Genomic DNA, 14,191 nt, shown 5'->3' with positions numbered 1-14,191 from the left:
TAGATGTCCCTTTAAGATATTCATTAGCAAGCAGTCATAAGCACAACAGTCTATCCCCAGTAGTATGTTAATTGCCACAAGCCATAATAATTATCAGCAATTGTCTTAGGTGGAAAGCATGCAGCAGATGTTTCTATAGAACTACAAGCGACACAATTGCTACTTATCCGTTTGCAGGGCTCCAGTGTAGCAACAAGGGATTCCGCAGTGTAGGGGTGTCAGCAAGGAAGGTCTCAAAGGTTTTTACCGGCAAAGACAGTCTGTTGCAGCAAATGTAGTAGCATAGATGCAGGAGTTGCAGGCTGGTCAAAGTTTCAGCATGGGCATCAATGGCACCATAGGTTGTAGCATGGCCAAGCTACGGCTGACAATAATAGAATGGTGTGCAGTCAGCACACCACTCTGTTTAAAATATAGGGCCAGGTGGAGTGCATTAGCACTGATTCAAAGAGAAGCGCCATATGTTGCGGCGCACTTCTGCGTTCCTGCGCACTGCGGTGCCAGGCAATGACGTCATTGCGTGGTCACCGCAATGCGTTCCAGTGTGGAACGCACTACAGGAAAGAGAGGGCACAAGGAGCGCCTGTTACACCAATGCTGGACTCTCCCCTTCATCGTCATTTAATTTTCATGTTCTGTGTACTGTGGGAGACCAGATATAGTGAATGCAGGGTCCTGGGTTTAGTAACACTTTAAATGGCTGTAGTTTTTGGATCATCCTGAAAATGCTAGTTTGCCAACCTTTCAAAAGAGAAGGTTCCTAACACCAGCCACAATGTTATGTTTTTACATGTTTCCTTTAACAAACAACCACGGTTTCTTAGAATTGTTAACAAATATAAGGCCTGGTCCACACCTATGCATTTAGTGCTTTTTGCATTTTGCAGATTTGCACTTCTGAATGTGTTCCATATAAAACCATGTTAAATGGACTTTAGTCTGCAAAATGCAAAAAGCACAAAAAATTGCATAGGTGTGGACCAGGCTTAAATGAGTGAGTGAGTGAGTGAGTGAAAAACTTGTAAAGCGCAACAAATGCGAACTGAATCGCCTCTGGGCGCTGTTTCCATTCCAAGGGTAAGGAAGCTCCTCAACCTCCGAAGAGATGGGTTTTAATCTTTCTCCTGAAGGCCAAGTGGTCCGACTCCAGTCGGATGGTAGTTGGTAACGTATTCCACAGCCGAGGTCCCTGGACTGCAAATCTTCGATCTCCTTTGGACTTGTATCTGGCTTTGGGTATTTGGAGTAGGTTTTGATTTGTGGATCGCAGAATGCGATTTGGGTTATGGGCTTTTATTTTTTCGCATAGATATTGGGGGGCGTTGCCTTGAATACACTTATGCGTTAGGCAAAGTGCCTTGAAAGTGATTCTGTCTTTTACTGCCAACCAATGAAGGGATCTCAAAGAAGGTGAGATTGATTCCCATGTTTTTTTGCCGGTCACTAATCGAGCGGACGTATTTTGAACGACTTGCAGACGAGTGATTTGGTATTTGGGGAGTCCTAGGTAGAGGGCATTTGCATAGTCAAGTCTGGAATTGATGATTGTTCCCACCACGACTGCAATGTACTCTTTCGGAATAAAGGGAATGAGTCTGCGTAGTAGGCGCAGCAGATAATGGGATCCGCTGACTACTGACCCTATTTGTGCATCCATTGTCATGCAGGAGTCGAAAATGACTTTTGACTTTGGAGCTCAGGGTGATAGTTTTCCCCAGAATGGGCGGGGGTGTCCAAGTGGACGTGGGGTGACTTTTTTGGTTTGCGTGAAACAGGAGAAGTTCTGTTTTTGAACCGTTGAGTTTAAGATAACTCTCCGTCATCCAGTTATTTATTAGAGAGAGGGATTTCTCTAGTCCAAGAAAATGATCCTCTTTGTTGTAGATGCGGAAATAGAGTTGAGTGTCGTCTGCATAGGAGTGGTACAGCAGCTTCTGGTTACTGATGATTTAAATGTCTGTTCATTGCAACGGCACTACATTTTAGATGGTATTTCCCAGAATTCTTATTACTAAAAGCATATTTATTTATTTATTTTTTCAGGTACTTGTATAGCTGTCATCAATTTACGCAGCGCTTCAATCCCTGCCCTCAAGGAGCTTCATACTTACACATACTAGGGCCAATTTAGACAGGAGCCAATTAACCCACCAGCATGTCTTTGGAGTGTGGGAGGACACTGGACTAGTCGGAGAAATCCCACTAAGGCACAGGGAGAACTTACTTCATGTCAACCTTGATTTGAAATCTCCCCTCTCTGTGTAGAATATTATATCTGTGACAGATGGAGAACACAAGATTTTCTGTTCCATTACAGTAGTCATGTTTTTACTATTTGCTTTCCTCACATCATCCAGGGTAGATTTATTAATTAAGCCTGACAGTCCTATGAAATGCTTGTAATGCCACCAGGAATAATTTCTCCAAGTGAACAGACTTCAGGGGAGTCAGTATTAAAGTACTGTCAAGCAAACCGATGATCTTTAGATTTGTTAATCTACGTGTATACAAGTATGACATGTAACTGGGGTACATTGCAATTCGTTATATGGTTCTGGTCCATTAAAATTCTTTTAAAACATCAAATGAATGGACAGATCCTAGCGATGCATCCTTTGATAGAAGGCACTATAAATGTTGAATAATCACAGGATGTTACAATGAGATCTTGTGCTCCATGGTGCAGTTCTTCACTATAATTTATGGGGTGTCATTCTAGATGAGCATTGCTTATTTTTAGGTTTGGTGGTTTTTGCCCTGTTTAAATGCAAAGAGTTACAGCTTGTGTAATTATTTAAAATATACATGCTGGCAAAAACTTAATAGAAGCTTCTAACCGTGAAAGTGTTACTACAGCATAAAAAAAATCATTAGCGTTCAAATGGTTTTTTGATTGACTCCCTGATTTGGAACAGAACGATAGAGGAGGGGGAGAAAATGAGCTTTATGACAGCGTATTTAGGACACCAGAAATTGATATAAAACAAGGCTTTGACTAAAATTATAACTAAAATGTTGTAATTTAAGTTTTTGCTTCTGAATGATTCTATTTAAATTCATCGTTTAAGTGGTTGATGAATTGTATAAATATATGTTTTGCATCATCATTTTAGATTGCAGGCATTATCACAAATACTTACATTATTTGTTTTTGGTTTTAAAACAGATTGATATGCTCATATTTAAATTTTTGTTTGTATTTCTGTATATTCAACAAAAAAAAGCACCTCTTTTAAATGTCGTTCTGATCAGGGCCGAAAAGTACAGCTCTAATCAGATTTGTCTTTTAGTTAACAATAGGGGGGAGGCATAAGAACCCCTATTATGTCTTTATTTTACATTAGCACACCCATGTCTTCACCTTTGCTTGTGACTTCAGTGGCCATATTTCCCCTCAGGGTCCTTTCACAGAGGCGGATCCCGTGATGATCCGTTCCTTTAACACCTGCTTGCCCAGCGGGTGTTAAAGGAACATGTTTTTCATGTGCTTTTGGGCTAATAATTGCATCTGTAAAGCGCCTGAAAATCGTCTCTCCTGCAGCACCAGTGTGAGAGCCCTAGTGCTTTCACACTGGGGCGGTGCGCTTGCAGGACGTTAGAAAAAGTCCTGCAAGCAGCATCTTTGGGGTGGTGGTGGAGCGGTGTATACACCACTCCTTCACCTCCCCGGCCCATTGAAATGAAAGGACAGCGCTGCCGAAGCGCCTGAAAAGCACATTGGTAGCGGTGCTTTTCAGGCATATTTAACCCTTTCTCCGGCCATTAGTGGGGGTTAAAAGCACCCTGCTAGCGGCTAAAAAGCACTGCTAAAGCAACGATAAAGCACTGCTAAAACTGGTGACCCTTTACCTTCAACACCCGGCGCGGCTCAGTGTGAAAGGGCTCTTATTCTATTCAAAGTTAAAAAAAAGTTTTGCCTATAGTTCTACTTTAGGTTGAGTAAACAACAAACTTGAATATAGTTGATCTCAATATCCATGCTGCTGTGGTGTGCAAATCTCAATGTCAAACACTAGTAGCCGGATTCACGTAGATCGGCGCATCTTTGTGCCGGCGTAGCGCATCTCATATGCGCTACGCCGACATAACTCTGAGAGGCAAGTGCAGTATTCACAAAGCACTCGCTCCCTACGTTGCACCAGCGTAACGTAAATTGGCTGGCGTAAGCCCGCCTAATTCAAAGTAGGAAGGTAGTGGGCGTGATGCATTTAAATTAACCGTGACCCCATGTAAATGAAGAGCCGAACGAACGGCGCATGCGCGTGCATGCTCAGAATCACATCGCATATACTCCCTAAGATACGATGGCTCAATGCCTACGACGTGAACGTAACCTACGCCCAGCCCCATTCACGTACGACTTGCATAAACAACGTAATCCGACGGCTGTATGCCTTACGTAAACGGCGTATACTACTGCGACGGGCGCAAGTACGTTCGTGAATCGGCGTATCTCGGTCATTTGCATATTCGAAGTGTAAATCAATGGAAGCGCCCCTTGCGGCCAGCGTAAATATGCGCCCAAGATACGACGGCGTAGGAGACTTCCGTCGGTCGGATGGAGCCAAAATTAAGGTGTATCTTATTTCAAGAATCAGGCGCATAGATACGACGGCGCATCAGTGCACTTACGCGGCGTATCAGAAGATACGTCGGCGTAAGTGCTTTCTGAATCCGGCTATAGGTACCTTCATTCCTAGATTATTCTACATGTACTAAATGTGTTGCCCACATAACTTTGAATGTAGAACTCTCTTGAAGCATTCAGCAAAGGTAGAGCAGTCTGGAAAGAAAATGGTTCACTTTAAGAAAATGAAGACCTTGGAAATAGGTGAACTGTAAGTGACATGTCCGCATGCTGGTCATTTAACTTCTCCTACCTAAAATGCTATGAAGGAGTCTATTTTCTGTTATTTAGGTAGCAGGTTAAATGGGGAAAAAAAGTATAGCTTGAACAAATAAAACCTTCTTTCCTACCACTATTAGATCTTTGTAAAGTCATGTTACAGGATAAGCCATTTATCACTGTGATTGCTCTTTGTTGTGTGCTTTGAAATGATTTCACATACATTGGTGGAATATATATAAGCTGTTTAACCACACTATATCAATGTGAGCACCTTTCACATGTGTTTGTATTTACAGTTTGCTTTCAGAGTCTAAGCAACTTGACATTTTGAGGAAAACAAGATCTTACATTCAGGGAGGAAATTACAAAGAAGCGGTAAGTTTATAATCACAAAGCAGTGACTGTTTCTTATTTGAGTAATGTCTTTTATGTGTCCTTGTGTTTCCTTTGTTGTAAAGATTGGCATTTCAATCATAGGAAAACTCCTAGTGCAAATCTCTTTAGCACCAAATTACCAGAGCATTCAGAGCTAGACGTAGCAATTTGTATCACATGGGGAAAGTGGCATGTGATTTTTCTTCTTTTCTTCATTAACTATTTGATCCTGATTTGCCATGTTATGAAGGGATGCTTTATGCTGACTACGTAAAAAAATCTTCCATGTCCCTTGATGCTTCTTCCCCCCTACAAAGCTACTGCATTCAAATTCAGATATTTTGAAAAAGCAAACTGTAATATTCTACAAATGCAAATGCAGAGACTACACACAAGATTTAAATTCTAAAGTTTTTTACAGATTTTACCAAAATTGGAAAATAAATTCTTTCATGGTCTGGCCCAAGAAAAATGTTAAATGTGGTTAAAAAAAACTCTGTATTGTACTCTTAAAGTAAATGTATCTAAAGCCAAAACTTTTTTTTTTAAGCTTTGGATAGAGTGGGGAAAGGTTAGCAACGTTGTGAAATGTTAATTGCTGCCGTGTCTTTGCTGTGTACATTCACCCACTTTATTTGTTACCATTGTCACGTAAATTTTTAGCTTTCGTTATGAAGTGGCAAAGTTGTCAAAGAGTTTTAAGATATCTTTTCTTTAGAATGGCTTGTTCACCGTATTAGATTGTAGCTTTTTCAAAAGCATTTTCTCTACTTGACCAGCTTTTTTTTTTTCCAATTAGTTTTTATTGAGTAATAAACAATAGAACAGTAAATCAGTAAAACAAGAAAACTCAGAGTTCCTTAATATAACAAAATATGTATTGCACCATCTGTAGGGAGGTCAATAATACATCAAATAAGTATGTGGGATAAAAGGTTCTTCCATTTTATAAGTCGCTTCTGTGCTCTCGGCAACCCCAGTGGGATCTAACTGTGCCACAGAACACACAACCGCTCCCATTGACGAGCTTATTTCTCTTTCATTCGTGTTTATTGTTTTTCTAGGAGGTATATCTACAGTCATGCCCAATGGGACTAAAACCTCTATGTCAATCAGTTTTCTCGTCCTATGTTGCTTAAGAACCTTATTGGGCTTAAAGTAGCAGGTGGGTAGACCAAGCTGTTATATAGGCAGATAGGTTTGGGTATTAAAAAAATGGGGTGGGTGTACAGAAGAGTAAAAAGAGAGCAGTTATAGTGAGAACTGGTAGGAAGAAGAGGCCAGGAGGATCCAGGGTAAAAAGGATGAAGATCGGGGTAGTGAAATAAAGACAACAGGAAGGGGGGTGGAAGGGTAAAACATGGACTTGGGACATAGGATCAGATAAATAAACTATAACTATAGGTAGCTCAAGCTAGAAGATGGTAAGGAGCAAGGATACCATGATTCCCATATTTTGAGAAATTTTAGGTTGTGAACCATAAACGATCCTGGGCAATTTCTCATTAACCAGCATCAAGTTCATATGGTTTTTGACTACTTGAAATAAAAACGATGGCATTTTTCCAGGCTTTGGCTGTCACCAGAAACAAGTATGTGGCTCGTTCCTGTTGGTGTTAAAAAAAAAAGCTTGGAATCGTTTGGTAAAGGAGCGCTGTCCTCCTGTCCTTAAGGACTATTATATAAAACAGGGTTTGTAGAAGCTCAAATGTTCTAAACCAGGGGTCTCCAAACTTTTCAAAACAAAGGGCCACTTTATTGTCCTTCAGACTTTAGTAGGGCCAGATTGTGGCCAGCAGGGGCAGGAAATGTCACGGGCATCCAGCATCAGTGAAAATAAATATGGCCTCAGGTTTGGTGGTCAATAGGAGAAGATGTATTCCCCCTATTAGTAAGCGGGATAGTATCCCATCATTGGTATCAGTGGAATATATAGTGCCCCAGTGTGAGGAATAGTGCCTCCTATTAGTGGGAGGAATTTTGCCCCAAGGGCCAGATAAAGGCTAGCAAAGGGCCACATCTGGCCCTCGGGCCGCATTTTGGAGACCCCTGTTCTAGACCAAAATACTGTCATGTTTGGATACTACCAATAGATACTATATGCAGTACATCAATTCATAGACTGCATCCCCTGAAATACATGTTGCTATTATTTGGGATGGCATGAGCTATTTGAGCTAGCACCCAGTACCACTGAATGAGAACCGTGTAGGTTATTTCCATGATAGATGTGTTCAGTCAGACTATTTAAATGTTATGTATTGGCTGGTTAATTTAGTTCAACCCAACACTTGAAACAACCAATGAAAATCCATCATGGACTGGTCTGATTTCCGTTTGATTATTGTAGATTACTTCATTGAAGTCAATTATACACTTGGAAATTTTGGAGATTTCCCATAAGATTTCTGAGTTTATTTTGCATTACAAGAGAAGCTAGACTCCATGGCTGAGAGGGCATGGTCATGCCCTCTGCAAGGAAATTCTCATTTATAACTTTCTGAACTGATGTAAGCATATGTTCAGTGTTTAACCAGAGTACTTCTCTGTTGGGCACAAGTTTGCAGGTGTGAATGTGACAGTCTGCTGTCAGATTGACAGCTGAATTCCAGGTCTATGCAATAGAGCTGCTGTCAGAAATGATTTCTGTACTGATCACTATAACATCTTTATACAGAATCAGTGCTTGTTAAAAATAAATTAAAGTTGGTATTTTGTAGTTAGCAACAGATGTCAGTTTTTTTTATTAAATAGACCACCATATTATCTGTTACCCTCTTCCTTTGACTTGCTTTTTTTTTTTTAAGCTTTCGCCAAATTAAAAACAAGTTTACTGTTCATTCAAATGTATTTTATTATTTTTTTCTCTCTTTTTTTTTTTGTATGATTAAGATAATAAATAAAACATCATTTTTTTTTCAAATGCATTTTGTACCAGAAACATAATTTTGGTGCCATAGTAAATTGGATAAATTGCAAAAAAATATTAATACTTAGTATATATAGTAGTACTAAGATTATCATTGATCATAATTGTAAAAAAAAAAAATTCAAATATATAAAAGAACAAATAATTGTTAAAAATAATATTGTCAACAGAGTGTTTTACTAGTCTGAAAAAAAAACAATGTATTACTTTTGTATTTTAAGTAATGGAAAGTTCTCTTTTATTTTTATTTATTTATTGCGCATACTTATATAGCGCTGTTAGTTTACGCAACACTTTTACTAATATATTGTAGATTCACATCAGTCCCTGCCTTTAGGGAGCTTATAATCTAAGGTCCCTAACTCACATTCATACATGCACATATTGGGGTCAATTTAGACAGGAGCCTATTAACCTACCAGCATGTCTTTGGAGTGTGTGAGGAAGCTGGATTACCTGGAGGAAATCCAAAAAAAGGCACAGGGGTTACATGCAAGCTTCAGGCAGGTAGTTCCATGGTTGGCATTATCCATGCAGGTTGCAATGGCATGATCCATGCAGGATGCTCGTCCATTCACAGCTACAGCTATTAGAAAAAAAAAGAAATCCGGAGGGCTGCACACCAATATTGAAATTAAAGGCAAATTAAGGCATTTTGGATCTCTGTATTGGTGTGCAGCCATCCAGCTTTCTTTTCTTCTAATAATAAGCTCATAGCTGAATTTGGAAAATGTGACGAAAACTTAAAGTAGAAGTGCACCCTAACACTAAAATCTGTAAATATACAGGCATCCATGATCTAAGACCAACCTATCTAGCCTTGTAAAGAAGAAATCGCTATACATACCATTTTGAAAAAAAAAAAAATGGTCCGGTGTCACCGGTGACCCACCTCCATCCCTGTAATATGCAGCAAAGGATTCGCCTTTATGGGACTTTAGATGAGGTGGGCAACATTTGGCCAAATGGTGTCCACCTCATCTTAAGTCCCATAAGGGCGAATCCTTTGTGTTAGATTTTGAGGTTATTACTATTTTAAGTGATAAAAGTTTCTTTCATCGTCATTGAAACATGTTAATTTTGAAGGTTGTTGAGCATAAGAGGAAGGTCATTTGCTGTACGTTACATCTATTTTTGACGTTCTATGTCAGGACAATGGGTGGAGTTATGTTACTTAATATACACAAGTGGGTGTTACTTTTGTGACAATAGCATCATCACCTTCCTTGGAGCGATGCTGAAAGTAAATATGCTTAGCTAAGCTTTAAGAATAGTATAAAAAACCATGTGGTTTGACTAGCGAGTTAGGAAGATGGGGGTAGGAGGCCTACCCTGAAGAAAGATGTACCATAATATCATCTGACACCTCATTCCTCCTTCTGAAGCAACCATCTTACTATGTGTTACCAGCTGCCATTATGTAAGCATTGTTTTTTGCTTGTCTTTCTTGAAGAATAAACTCACACTTTTAAAAGATAGCCTAAGTCTTGAATTTTGGGAACGAAACGTCATGGAAGAAGACACTAATGGAAATGACATGTGTCCTTTACATTTTACACTTTGCTACATACCATTTTAAAGCCGATCCATTCTGGTCCCATGATTTGCTGTCAATGGCAGCTTTGCTGTGGAGGCGGGTGCAGAGGAGGCAGCCAACAATGGGAGCCCCATGGTAACTCTATGGGTGACATCACTTCACATTAATTTCCCAGCTCTTTTCTGCTGTCTCCTCTACAAAGCTTCCGCCACTGGAGACCGGATCGGCTTCCAAAAAGGTATATAGAGCGATTTCTTCTTTACAGGGCTAGATTAGGTTAGTCTTAGATCGTTGATGCCTGTAGATTTAGAGATTTTAGTGTTAGTGTTGACTTCCACTTTAACCCCAGGCAAAATGGATTTGGAGCTGTTGAGCGTTTGCTGGTTTATAACTTGACCAGCCTGTATTTTTGGTGCGCTCAATTTAGTGAGAGTGGTGACGGATTCACATAGAGTGTTGCACAGTGTTTGAGAAGAACTTTTGTGGAGGTATATTTCCTTCGACAATTTGATAAGTATTGCACTACAGCACTTTATTATTTTTGGGACTGCGTTTTTATATTATATTATTAAATAATATATTTTGCACTATAGCACTTTTATGATATATGTTTGCACATTTGCTTATGTTATGAGATGTCTCTGCATTTTTTCTATGATATGTATTATCACTAATTTACTGTATTGGATTACATTATATATTTATGAGCCTTTGACTGCAGTGTGAGCTGAAGTTTGGCTTCAATTTGTTAGTATTAGGGAAGAAACAATATCTAGCAGGTGGACATTGATGATCAGACTTTCAGGCCAAGGAAGTATGTTTAACAAAATATTTAATAGCATATAAATTTACAAACAATAACACAGTATAATTTTACAGAAATTGACCACTGTACGTTCCTCAGAAGTCGCCAACGCACGTTTCGCCGTGGGGCTTCTTCAGGACGAAGACGAGGCGTACATGTTTAGCAGTAAAACAGAAAATTATATGACAGATGGTCCTTCAGCGGATGCATCCATGAGGCATATGGGGCACAAGTAGAAAAAGTCAAAGTCAACAATGAGCTTGAATAAAAGTTTTCATGAGCCAGGGATCTTGAAATGTCCAGTAGAGGTCGACACAAAGGTCCATAGGTTAGAAAACTAAGCACCACAGAAAGATTGTGTATCTCAGGTAAACTATCCTGTATGATCCTGGGCCCACTGGGACAGCAGATAACAGCAGGACAACAGAGCACATAAAACCCTATTAGGGGGGCCTTACTTAGCAGCACCACTGGTAGACAACAATGTTGAGGGTTATGTGGGGGCCATCGAGCTGAATACAGTATCGCGTCTGTGTCCCAGGGTGTACACGGGGGTAACACGCTGGGACACACCCTGGGACACAGACGCGATACTGTATTCAGCTCGATGGCCCCCACATAACCCTCAACATTGTTGTCTACCGGTGGTGCTGCTAAGTAAGGCCCCCCCTGATAGGGTTTTATGTGCTCTGTTGTCCTGCTGTTATCTGCTGTCCCAGTGGGCCCAGGATCATACAGGATAGTTTACCTGAGATACACAATCTTTCTGTGGCGCTTAGTTTTCTAACCTATGGACCTTTGTGTCGACCTCTACTGGCCATTTCAAGATCCCTGGCTCATGAAAACTTTTATTCAAGCTCATTGTTGACTTTGACTTTTTCTACTTGTGCCCCATATGCCTCATGGATGCATCCGCTGAAGGACCATCTGTCATATAATTTTCTGTTTTACTGCTAAACATGTACGCCTCGTCTTCGTCCTGAAGAAGCCCCACGGCGAAACGTGCGTTGGCGACTTCTGAGGAACGTACAGTGGTCAATTTCTGTAAAATTATACTGTGTTATTGTTTGTAAATTTATATGCTATTAAATATTTTTTTAAACATACTTCCTTGGCCTGAAAGTCTGATCATCAATGTCCACCTGCTAGATATTGTTTCTTCCCTAAAATTATTACAGATGCGGCCCATGTGAGTGCTATCCTTGTGTTTCCACTCCTCTTTTTTCCTTTTTCGGTCTTTCTTTTCTTTCCTTGTCTCTCCCTCTTTCTTCTCCTTCCCCCCCCCCCGTCCTTTCCTCTCCTCTTTGAACCAAAAATTCAATTTGTTAGTGTCTCTAAATCTGTTAGTACATCCTCCCCTTACCCCAGGCTGACAATGCTGCTGTTCAAAGTTGCCCTTGTGCACCTTCATCCAGAGTGATGGCACTCTAATACAGGAGGTTTGTTACCGGCCAATTTACCAGGTGAAAACAGAGGAAAAAATGCCCAAAAAAAGGATTAGTAAACTGCAATATATTACATTGTTGGTTTTGGATTTAATATCACTTTAAACATAGTGAATTACAGATCCAGAGTGTGGCATACTTGTTATTCATTTGTGCATTGTTGTGAGGTAGAGATAAGCCTTTTGGAGGCAAGCACCTGGTGCTGGGAGATGCAGCTGGACATGTGTATCTGTTGTGGAGCAATCATTTTTTTTTTGGAGAAATCATATTTTTTTCCTTACTGTTCCTTTTTTTTTTAGATCATTAAAAATGGTTGTGTGTAGGTGGCATAAGAGTTTAATGTGCAGTTTCAAACACTTCATGGACTTTGTTATGCACATAATTGATGCACACATATAATTGATGTATATTAATAGTGCACAGTTGGAAGATTAGTATAAACCAGTATTCTACCACTGGGTGAATTAGATGTCTGGTAATTGATGTATTTAAAGGTTATAATAAGACACAACTGCATTATGATTTGAATTGTATTCTTTTATGTATAGTTTATTGTTAAGTTAAAGAGCCAGCACATCACTTTATTTTCACATAACATATATAATACACAACAATTCAATATGTTGTTCTGCACAGCACCCCTCACTTTCTCTCTTCGACAGAGATATACAGAAGACAGGATGCCTCTAGGCACATGTCCTTAAGATGGTTGTAAACATCTGACATAAACAATGAACAAAGCATATCCTCCTATAGTGTGTCTGCCTCAATCCAAAGCATTCAATGTGTTTTCTGTCTGCTGTCTCATTCCACTGCATGAATTATTTCTGATAGGTTGTATTGACTCCAGGTTGTATTGACCCCTGGTAATCAAGGATGATAGGGGAGCGAGCCTCCAGCACACAGCTTGTGATTGACAGCCTCAACTGTACATGTTTCCCTATAAGACTGTGTAGAGGGTTTGTGCCCTTCCCTCCACTCAGCTGTGCAGTGTGTGACATCAGATCCCTGCCCCTTGCCTCTTGATGCTCAGAAAAACTGTGTAAATTCTGCACTTTTAAAAGCTGTAGAGAAGAGTTACAACTTCTGTAGGAGGATTTGTTTAATTTCTGTGTATTAGGCTGGGTTCACACTTAATACCAGAACCTTATCCGAGCACGCAGCCCGGCAGGTCAGAAAAGGGGGTGGGGATGAGCGAGGGGCCCCCACTGAACCATGCCAGGCCAAATGCCCTCAACATTGGGGGGTGCCCATGCACCCTGTGCCCCCCACCCTAAAGCACCTGTCCCCATGCTGATGGGGACAAGGGCCTCTTTCCGACAACCCTTGCTGGTTGTTGTCGGGGTCTGTGGGTGGGGGGCTTATTGGGGCATGATGGGGCGGTGATGTCACATGGGGCGGGGCCTCCAGATGACATCACACGCCCCATGGCAATCTAAGTAATGGCACTCGGCGGACCCAGCATTACAGCAGGAGAGAGGATAGAAAGAACAGAGGTAGAAGAGAGAGGAGACCGGCATAGGAAGAACACAGTGGAAAGAGGGAGACCTGGCAGAGGGAGAAGACAGCGGAGAGAGGATAACCAGCAGAGGGAGAAGACAGCGGAGAGAGCAGAATCAGCAGCGGAAAAGACATCGGCGGAGGGAGAAAAACTTGGAGAAGATGTGATCAACGGAGGGAGAAGAACTGGAGGGAGAAGAAATCAGAAGGAAAAGAGACGCAGAAGCTGCTTTAATAAATTACTGTGCTGTTTTTATTTTTTACACTTTTTTTTAGGTAAATGGGTAGGGGTACAATGTACCCCATACTCAATCACATAGGGTGGGGAGCTGGAATCTGGGGACCCCCTTCCCGCAGACCCTGACAACCAACGGCCAGGGTTGTCGGGAAGAGGCCCTTGTCCCCATCAACAAGGTGTGGGGGGCACAGGGCCCCCTTCTCCAAAGCACCTACCCCCCCCCCCATGTTGAGAGCATGTGGCCTGGTATGGTTTCAGGAGAAGGGGGATCGTCCCCACCCCCTTTCCTGACCTGCCGGGATGCATGCTCAGATAAAGGTCTGGTTTGAACTTTCCCCTTAAAATCCATACCAGAGCCTTTTGGTATGGTATTGGAGGGGAAACTTTATGCTCTTTTTTTTCCCTCAGAGCACAAGTCACATGCCAAAGTCGGATCAGTTAAAATGATAATCCGACTTCAATGATATTCAATGGGCTAAAGTAGGATCAAAGTTGGACCAAAGTAGTGTCAGC

The 14,191-nt window shown here is 41.0% G+C and overlaps 1 protein-coding gene across 2 annotated transcripts in view; it reads left to right on the top strand.

The window, feature by feature from the left end:
- The window catches only part of PIGN (phosphatidylinositol glycan anchor biosynthesis class N), a 453,184-nt gene that overhangs the window by 209,566 nt on the left and 229,427 nt on the right, over nucleotides 1–14,191 (top strand). For both annotated transcript variants that reach the window (XM_040353586.1, XM_040353585.1), the window contains exon 13: nucleotides 5,146–5,224. In XM_040353586.1, the coding sequence (XP_040209520.1) occupies nucleotides 5,146–5,224 (79 nt within the window). The remainder of the gene's footprint in view (nucleotides 1–5,145; nucleotides 5,225–14,191) is intronic.

Source organism: Rana temporaria, chromosome 5 (assembly GCF_905171775.1).
Source record: "Rana temporaria chromosome 5, aRanTem1.1, whole genome shotgun sequence".
Classification (NCBI taxonomy): Eukaryota; Metazoa; Chordata; class Amphibia; order Anura; family Ranidae; genus Rana; species Rana temporaria.
Note: the sequence above shows the minus strand (reverse complement) of the source record. Positions and strands in the feature narration are given on the sequence as shown.